Here is a 10,546-nt window from a genome sequence, read left to right as displayed (position 1 = left end):
CTTTTCAAAAACGTCAACTAATTTTTAACGCCTCACGACTAGTCTACTTTTTTAACCCTCAAGTCTTGAGTCATAAGATTAAAAATGAAGACTTTTCGATTCGAGTCGAATTCGAGTCAGTCTTTTAATAAATATAAATACAATTATTCGTTGGTCATAAGTATACTATACTATTATAAAGGCAATTGAACCCTGAACTTCCTAATTGTTCGTGGGCAATGAAAATTGAAATCGTCACCTGGTCCCAAATTTCCAGCACTATTAGTGCTGAGTAAAAAAAATTGTTTCGTCGCGCTATCCATCGTAGCCATAGCAGAATATCGAGTTCTTAGGTTTTCGCGATTGTTACACATAGGAAATGAAACTATTTTTCCGGATTTAAATCGCGTATATTTGTTTTTTCAAACAAACCGACGTTTCGGGCCCTTTACAGGTCCCATGGTCACGGTTGTCAACCGTGACCATGGGACGCGATACGATATGACATGATACGCGATTTAAATCCGTTAAAATAGTTTCATTTCCATAGCAGAATAGTTCATAGTTGGTTTTATCGGGAATCAGACTCGGGATTTCCTCAACAAGCGATTGTGGTATTAACTGCTGAACCCCTTAAATTGCACCGTATATTTATTATTAATATTTCTTATTGTCAGGAAAAAAAGAATGGTTATCCTGGGAAATTCCACATCACAACAAAGATCATTAAACTAATTATTGTCTTATCATAATTGTTATAGTAGCAGTAGAGGTCCTTGTGAAAGAGTTCATCCAGGGTAGTACTGCCACCTTATCTATTTCTGACGCTAAGCATTATGGCGAGCGTTACTGTGTCTTGGTTTTGAAGGTGCTGGTGAAATTACAGGCACTTGGCAGTGCTCCACAGATTTTTGTGGTTTAAAGCTCTGAGTATCACTGCAACTGTTATGGACAGGCGTGTCGCTTACCACAAGGCGTGTGAAATTGTTCGTCTCGTCGACTGATGTAAATAAAGCTAAAGGTAATACAAATGAAACTATTCAACATGTTTCTATATTTTTCTTTATTTCCCTTAATGAACCGTTCTCGTCTTAAAGTCTCAAAGTGTTTGTTGAATTAACTACGATAAAGCTAAAATGAACTCGACCAATGAAATTACTAACGTGGCAACTAATGATACAGAAAAACGCTACAACATTAATAATGATTCAGATAAACTTCTAACTCTGAATACGACGCTTATCGTAAATCACACCTTGTATGTTTATTTCGATTTTCTTCCAAATTCTTGAAAGTAGCTTTTCAAATTGGTACTATTCTTCTTTTCTATATATTTCGTCTTCGATATTTTTGTATCGTTGATGTTTGTATTCCAATGTACGACTCTTCAATCTATGAATTTCCATTACAGTATCGTGGATTCTTGCATGCACTCTGGGATGTAAGATCAAGGGATAATCTGCTATATTCATCCTGAATCTGAGATTCTTTATAAAGGTTGGCCAGCAGAAAGTTGCACAATTCGGTTGTTGACTTCCAGAAGCTCAGCTATATACTCCTCGTCGTTGATGATTGTGGCCAGACGGTTGAGGATCGAGAGGAGCTCTCCGTCACGAAGACGGAGCTGATCGTTGCATTGTTCTACTTCATCCACCAGTTCATCTGGAATCTAAAAAATGGATAGTGTTACTTTTTTGAATTACTGTGTCAATTTCTTATGTACATAGGTATCACCATACGGGTTGACTATATAATATGATTTCTGAAGACTTTTCAAGATTTCCACAATGTTTGCCTTCAACGTTTCAATAATTTGTTACTATCCTATTGATTGTGTCCTCATTTTGATCTATTCTGGCTATTGTTACATTATATTACAATTGACGTTTCGTGTAATATAATTTGGTGATATAAAATTTAAGACTTAAATTCACAATGGCACTTGCAGACGTAAGAACTGGAACGACGCCAACGATGCAAGGGTCATTGGCATTGGTGGCATCGATTTTTAGAATCAAATAAGGCACCTACTTGCTTATGGACTCTCCCCAAGATTTTAGGATATGGATATTATAATGGAAACTTTTGTTTTTTTGTACTACCTACTCTACTTAGTTCCTTGTTGTCTAAGTTTTTAAACATTCTATTCTTACACATTTACCTTCTGCAACTCAAGGAAGTGTTCGAACTTGAGTTTTTTCCTTTGCTTGCCGTTGTTGCCTTCGAAGAACATGGTGAACTCCTGCGTCTTGGGTTTCAATGGGAAGTAAATACCAGCCGTCAGACGACCTTTGGGATCTCTGGCTAGAAGACTCCTGAAAACGTCATTAATGTCTTGTTTAGATTAATTTTTTTACCAAGGATTATATTTCTGATAAACATTATTCTATTATCTGACTAGGTTTTGGCAGTTTACCTACCTTGTGTTAATATGTGAACTAGATTGAAACCTATCGACTATACACTTTGAAAAACATCGTTTTTAACTAACCTTAAGTCCCAAACCAGGTTTCTCTTCTCAGTAACACTGATAGCTGACAGATAGGCCTTAGCAACGTAAATGAGGGAAAGACGTTCTTTGACTTTCGCGCTTCTAGTCTCCCGCTCGTGCCACTCGATATAGTTGGTATTTAAGGTGTTGTACTGATAATTGTATTCCTTGCGACAATGCGGTTCGTCGGACTGCGTGAACCAGCCTGGAAAATAATGGAATATGAGGTAAATCCATTTTAGTTACCAAAAACAATGCTAAGGGAAGTAAAAAGAAACTGTTCTTACCAGTATGTGGGTAGCATCTATCTGCCATAACAGTAACGACTCTTGAGATGTGATAACCTAAATCAGACAGGAACACACCAGATCTCCCACCAATCCTGATATGTATTGCAACCATCACGTGATCTTTCTCCGTCTCGATTAGAAATCCCTGAGGCCCAGGACTTGAAGTTGCATAGTCCACCAGACTATCAATGTTCTCATCACACGATACCAGCATCATAGACTTCGTTATTCCAGGGAAATCCTTCTCCAGAACTTTGAGCTTCTTCATAACTTCCATGCCCAGACCAACACAGGTGTTTTTCTTCGGCCTGATCGGAGGATTGTACTTAGGAAAGTATTCCTTGAGCGTAGCATCCGGAGCAGCCATGTACGCGTCGTAAAGGGAGAGGAAGTTGTTAACTGAATCGTAGTTTTCTGAGACGACGAGACGGCTCAATATCGCCTCGGCTTTAGCCACCAGATCCTCGTATTTTTGAAGGGTTAGGTGGAGCGCCGGGCGCGGGGCCCCCCAACGCGGTGGCGGTAGGGGGTGATCAGCCGGCCATTGAGGGCCAGCAGGTTTGATAGTCCCGGAGCCGAGTCAGCTCATCCACTCGGCGCCCCAGCGGCCGACGATGCGGCGGATGGCGCGCTCCTCGCTCGAGGTGGACGCCACAGAGGCGGGGCTTGCGCCTGCCGCCCCTGGAGTGGCCTCTACGCCGTTCGGCGCTTCCGGAGACCACTCTTTATGCATAATTAACGGTTTTATATTTAACGTCTCTGTGGACAAAAAATAAAACATTAGTTACATTGTTTAATCAAAAACAAAACCGCCTTTACAGTTCAAGGACATGAAACACGGAACTATAATAGTATATAAGCATATTGTCAACGAATATTCATTGTTATAAGAGTTATCAATGGCTCCACCCTATCGAACAAATGTTGCCCAAGTTGGTACGCACGTGGACGTTATACATTTTATTGCTATCTGGAGTGTGGCTGCTCTGGCACGCGGCCAGCGCACACACGTGCAGAGCAGCGTAGTTATCTCCCCATACAGCGACGCTATGACGTATCTGTCTGGTCTGGGGAAATTCCATTAGCAACGCTAATGTCTAGATAGTTGCAACGAAAAGTGTATTTGTCAAAAAATTTATTCTACGTAATATTTTATTCTTTATTTCTCTCACGTAAAGAAAGAAAAAACGTTTATTCATTAAATTGAGTCATCAGTAGCGAGGCCTACAAATAACTCGATTCCCATTGGCTTGTCTAAAATTATCCGTGTATCATCAAATATTATAAATATTTTAAAGTAGGTAATTTACTACATTTTGTGCTCAATTTTACATGTAGAATAATTAACCAGTGAAATAAAGTGTCTCTTGTGTGCTTATAAGTGTTGTGTTTACTTGTCGCCATGGCGCCACTTGTTAAGGCAAGTGTTTTTTGTTTTGCTCTGGCTTTACTGTAGACAATTTCCACGCCTCGCCACTGGTCACTATACACACTTAAATCTATTTTTAACACTAAATAACAAGTGTAAATCACGCAGTGTGATTTTAAGTTAGTAAGTGCGTATAGTGGCGCAAGAAGAAAAGGATACGTCCCAGCAATATGTCCATCTCGGGCGAAACAGACGCTGCTTTTCAGTCGTTCCTTTTTCAGCGTTGGCTGAATAAGGAACTGGTAAGGAAATGGTACATACTGTGTGTATCCTCTGTTTTATGCCACACTACACATTTACGGTACACGTGCGATGCATGTATACATTATTTTATAAAAGCTACAAGTAAGTACACTTAAATATAAATCGACTCATCCGTAGAACAAAGATGTATGTGCAAGACTACTTGTTCACAGGACATACTACATTTCGTTCGTTCTTCTTCGCTGTGGATGTCTGATCGACCGTTATTCGATTTTATATTTCCGAAACGAAATAAGGTATACAAATTCTCAAAACATCTTTACATAGGCCTTAATTTGAATAACGAAATTGTTCTCGTAACGTACTTATTCTATTTTCACTATATAATCACATCGGACTCTGTTAGGACGGCCATTCTCACATTTGGTGTTCTCAGTTTTTCTCGCTTAATGTACCCAATAACATTGAAATAGGAACAACTTTAAGCTTAACTATCAATACGTCTAAATGGCATTAGAATAGACAGTTTTCGAGTTATTTAAGGCACGAATATTTTATGGAAACAGTAATTAGATCTGAATGAGAATGATATAATGACAAGAACAATGTAATAATTTACATTTTAATTATTTCTGCCCATAAAAAACCTTAAACGTTTTAAGAGATATATTTTATATCGGAGTAATTTATTACAAAAAGTGAAGAAAATTTAATCAAAGGTATTTATATATTGTTAATTGTTCTTTATAATTTTGTTTCCTTAAAAAAATTAAAAATTTTTGAATTACCGTATCCAAAGCTACGGTAACTAGATCTTATTACCTTTCTATTAAATATTTGTTTTTTAATAACTCGAAAACTCTTTGTATATTCTAATGTCACTTAGACATATTGATGGTTAAGCATAAAGTCGTTCATATTTTAGTGTTATCGGGTATGTTAAGCGAGAAAAAACAATGGCCGAGGAACATCCGCTATCAGAGCATACGCTGGTTTTCTATCGACAGGTACCAATACGTATGAATAAATATTACACTGAACCACATGTTCATGATGTTATAGTTTCAGAGAATGTACATTAAACTATATTCCAATCAAATCTCTATTCATCAGCAATTAAAATTTGTATAGGAGTCGACAACCTCGTAGGTCAATGACAACCTCGGTCAATTTACTCATAGCTTTGCCTACAGGGTTTCATTAACAAAGTGAGTGAGCGATTGGCACAATGTACTTGTATAAAAGCGATCCTGCTTTCAACTTTCTAGTGGGTTTGAATAGAAGTAGGGTTACATTGTATGAAATTGTTTCCATTGATACGGTGCTTTAATTATTGACAGTGTTCCCCCTTTGTATGGCTATGATAATACATAGGGCAAAGTTAATGCCACCCCTTAGGTCTCCCTATTATATCGACCAGTTTTTATTTTTCATTACACTAAAAACAGCTGAACTCTCTCTGTATTACATATGTAACAATATTCATGGTCCTGTTAGGTTTTCTACGTGCATCAGGTATGTTTGCAGAAATGTAGAGCAGTGGCAGTAGCAGTGGAGCTTCTTTTGGAAGAGTTCATCCAGGGAAGTATTGCCACCTTACCTATTTCTGTCACCAAGCAATAATGTTAGCATTACTGCGTTCCGGTTTAGAAGGGTAAGGGTGTTGGTGAAATTACAGGCACATGGGACTTGTCAACTTATGTCTCAGTGTGACGGGCACAGTGGCAGTGCCCTTCAGATCTTTGCCATTAAAAGCTCTGAGTGGCACTGCAACTGTTATGGGCAGGCGTGTCGCTTATCATCAGGCGCAAGACTTGTTCGTCCCGTCACTTGATATTATAAAAAAAAATGTAAACAGACGATTTTTATGTAATGAATATTGCAAAGGACTAGGAACCGCTTTAGCAGTATCCTTAAAATGTTAAATCATAAATTGGTGGAGCATATGCTTAGGCATTTGATGGGTTTATTAACAACGCAAGCTTTTGTGTATTACTAACTGTTGGTTTTTATTTATATATCGAATTACGTCAATTTTTTATACTATGACGTATGTTTTTTTATAGTCATTGTTTAGTGTGCTCTTGAACGTGGTTTATGAAAACATATTAGGTATATTTGTGGAAATAAGAGTACTGCTCTGACGCTGCCTATTCCTTGCTTTCCAGGTTATCTTTTGTACTAACAAATAAGTAATAACATCGAAATAAAGAAAAAAATATTATATTGTAGAACGAAAGAAGGCTCCTGCAATCGTACTATTCACATTACTATTAACACGTCTATCTATACAATATTTCTTTTAACTACGCATAGATAGTACGCTTTTTAACCCTGTCCTGTTTGAAATAATTCAATTAGCGTCCCCCGGTCATGCAAGGGGACACTACGTCAACGACACAACATACATACATATATAGGAAGTCTGATGAAGGTCGTACAGTTATGACGTGACGCTAAATCGATCGTCAGACTCGCTGTCAAGGTTACAGCAATTATAACTACGGTTTAAAACTGGAGTAAGAATTTCTTTTATATTTGCAAGAATGCTTCAGTAGTTTCTCAAAGAGAAGTTTAACATTTTTGCTAACACTCCTAGAAATGAATTAAAGAAACGAATGATATAAAAACCCCAATACAAAACAGAGTACCTACTCCAAAAGATCAATACAGGTACAGTCACTAACAACTTGCCAGACCAATTTAGTCAGCCGAAACACGACAGTTCTGTATGTAGTTGAGGAATTGGGTAGTCACCAGACTGTCCTAGTTGCAGCATCAGGTCAAAGTGATTATATTTGGTACCGAGGATTTTACACATCGAGTATATTTTGCCAAATCATTACGGTGACAACTGCGCTCCGATTGGCCAGTCCGAATATTAAACAATTGACGGGTGTCGTCAATTGTTTCACTTCAAGTCGACCAGTTTAACTTCAGCGTTGCTAAGATGGACGTAAATTGAATAGTTACATATTTAATTACCTATGGAATGTGATTCAGTTTTGTTTTGTAATTAGATGTTTTGCTGTTTCATACACCACCGAATGGAACAGCGCCCCATAGTTAGAGATATTATTTTTATTACAATAAATTCAGAATATTTTTGGAGTTTACGGAGACGTACGCATAGGTCAGTTGTTAGCCTGTACTATTTCAGCATTCTAATTTGTGATTTCAGTGCAACGAGATTTGATATTTAAAAGTGATATAAAGCCCATTTGCCTTATGAGTTGCCAGGGATGAATGGCCCTTGTTTCGTATCTATTCCTGGTTATATAATCGATGCTGCTTTATAAGCAGTTAGATTTACATGATTGAAAGACACATCATTTCTCCTCGGGAATTTTGATGGGAGTGACAACGGAACCCAGCAAAGTAAGAATGACGAAGAAGAAGAATTAGAGCTTGATTCAAAATTTTAAAAGTAAGTGGCCAGGAGCTAGAAAAGGGTGATAAAAAGATCAGATGACGGTAATAAAGAAGTCGCATCGTCACATATTATTGTAATGTCATTGGAGTTCCATAGTACACCACAGAACTTCGAAAGAAGTAAAATAAATATTCATTTTATAACTGAGGTACTGCCTACTGGGAAAATAGTTGATGATCTTTAAACAACTGAACAGATTTCCATCAAACATAGCCAGGAATCTGCTCGAGAAATTAGCATTGAAATAAAAAAACTGCTAGAAGATTAGTCCCCCGTTTGGGAGTTACGATGCCACAGACAGAATACATAGACTTATAACTCCCCTCTTCTTGCGTCGGATGTTAATAGCAGCGGTTTTCAGGTACAGTTGGCGAAATATTCTTTGCACGGATTCGTCTTATCGCTTCATCTTTAGAATACAATAGGACAAAAGAGTGAGCCGACTGGGTAACGCATGTGCCATTGTAGTGTTTAAACACTTTTACGTTCAAAACTTGACAATTTTTATGCGGAACTAACATTGTTGAGTTAGTAAGAAAAGAGTCTATAGTTGGTATTTTACGACGTACTTATGGTTAAAAAAACTACTGAATGAGTAAAGGGATAATTCAAAACTGGAATTCAGAACAAGCATTTAGCGCATCCATGACTTGGACGATGGACCATGATCATTAAGTCCGTGTACACTTCTTTTGGTTTTAGTACTGTATTTTATTAGAAAGGATAGCCGTTCCAAGAGATAATATTCATCGGTGCAAATAATATTTCTTTCAACTATAATACAACAATATCTAGTTTTGATGACTCTGAGCATTTGGTACAACATCCCAGTTTACACAAAATCTGAAATCGCCTATAATAGTAAATAACAACTTGTAAAAACCCTCACGTAGACAAAACAAAGTACATTGAAGGACACATTTTACTAAATTTTCATTAAATACTTTAGCATTGATGTAATAAGAATTGAAATTACGTACACAAATTTATATATGGGATCTTGTACCCCCAAGTATGTTAAGTTGACATATGAATTAAGGTAATGGATTGTTATTTCGGTGTGTACTTCTATAGCAATAATAAATGGTATAAATTCGTTATTGTCAATTGACATATTCACTATCTACCAAGCTTGGACAAACCCCATAAAGCTCTACTTCAATGGAGCCTGAACACCAATTTTTGGATGCAGAAAAGTGCAATCTTGGTTTAGAGAAGAAAGAAAAATCAAGGAAATACATTTTCCGCAACATTAGAATTTAAAATATAAAAGAATGGATCTGACTAGCCTAATAATTAAAAGATTTCAAAATAGACAGACAATAATGGCAACTACCTGGTCTTAAACTAGGGAATTCCCTGCACTATGACTTCCAGAGTAACAATGTTGAATCCTGGCAGTTTGAGTCAGAACACTGAGATCATAACGAATTTAGAAAAGTTGGTTTCTCTAAATTGGTCTTACCGGGAATCAAACCGGTAGTATGGACCGTGAAACGGAGCCCTCCCGACTACATTGGAAATGCCATGATAGATCTGAACAACCCTGGGTCCAGAAAACGAGGAAGACCGAAGATGGGGTGGACAGATTAAATCGCCAAAGATTTAAGGAGCTGACATGTTGCAGAAAACGACACGTTCAACAGAGGAAACTGAACGTTAAGGACAAGAAAATCAGACTTCACCATCATATGGGAATAATAATGCTGAGGAAAGAGACTTACCGGGAATGGAACCCGGCATCGCATCATAGTGTAGCGCTAACAACCATACATACAGCCAAGGTCGTCTAAAATATTTTCGGAATTTGAAGCAGGTTTAAGACTATTTTAAACTGTAATTGATAGCCAAAACATAAACATACGTATCAGGGCAAACACGTTCCAAAGTAGAAACGTGATCAACACGTGAACGTCGCTACGTAACATCGAAAAACAAGAGATGGTCTCAAGGAAGGACAAAAGCCTTAATAACCTAATAAAAAAAAGGTCAACGTACCCATATCGCTTGCGCGGAACCGAATCTCTTCGATTTCTAGGTGATTATTTGTTTACTTCTGAATTGGAACTGGTTTCTATGCGTTTGCGCGGGGTATATAAACCGTCAGTTTTTGCGCTCCCCGATCACCGCACCCCTCCCCTCGTGCGTCATTCAAGACTTAACGCCCACATTCACCACAATTGTGTGAGTAAAAATTTGCAGCAGTGTGAATCATTTATCTATACCGTTTATGTAACAAAACTACTCTGTATAAACGTCGCCGTTAAGTTGGTAAGTGTGTGTGTGAGCGCGTCAAAACAAAACAAGTACATTAGAAAGAAAAATCAGATTAGAATATTTGCTGATTGCAGAAAAAATTACACTCTTTCTATGTATTTATGTCTTTTGCGTATCGATTATCAGTAATATCGTCGGTGTTTTGTAAAAAAGGCGAAAGCGCCCTTTTGAAAAAAACATCAATGTCGCATGCTTTAGTTTTTCACGACTGTTTTAAAATATTTACGTCCTGTTTCAAATTCAATTTTAAAACTTAAACTAATTAAAACCAAAATTGAATTTTTAAAACAGGACGTAAACATTTTAATATTTTATTTTTGAAGGGCAAGGGTGCTGGTGAAATTACAGACACATAGACACATGTCGCTTATCACCAGGCGCACGATTTTTTCGTTCAGTCACTTGGTATTCTATAAGAAAAAAAATAGGCTACTTTTGTCCCA

The 10,546-nt window shown here is 37.5% G+C and overlaps 1 protein-coding gene across 1 annotated transcript; it reads right to left on the bottom strand.

Moving 5' to 3' along the window:
• Positions 1-1,124: 1,124 nt before the first annotated feature.
• On the bottom strand, positions 1,125-9,895 carry LOC113229130. The gene is made up of 5 exons (XM_026462624.1): positions 9,825-9,895; positions 2,758-3,519; positions 2,471-2,675; positions 2,141-2,294; positions 1,125-1,648 (listed from the first exon to the last, which is right to left on the bottom strand). Exons 2-5 carry the CDS (start codon positions 3,125-3,127, stop codon positions 1,469-1,471), a joined length of 909 nt encoding a protein of 302 aa, XP_026318409.1. The 5' UTR covers positions 3,128-3,519; positions 9,825-9,895; the 3' UTR covers positions 1,125-1,468.
• Positions 9,896-10,546: the final 651 nt, after the last annotated feature.

This window comes from Hyposmocoma kahamanoa, unplaced genomic scaffold (assembly GCF_003589595.1).
Source record: "Hyposmocoma kahamanoa isolate Upper Pololo Valley unplaced genomic scaffold, ASM358959v1 279, whole genome shotgun sequence".
Taxonomy (NCBI): domain Eukaryota; kingdom Metazoa; phylum Arthropoda; class Insecta; order Lepidoptera; family Cosmopterigidae; genus Hyposmocoma; species Hyposmocoma kahamanoa.
The sequence above is the reverse complement of the archived record's forward strand: the minus strand, read 5'-3'. Positions and strand labels throughout refer to the sequence as shown.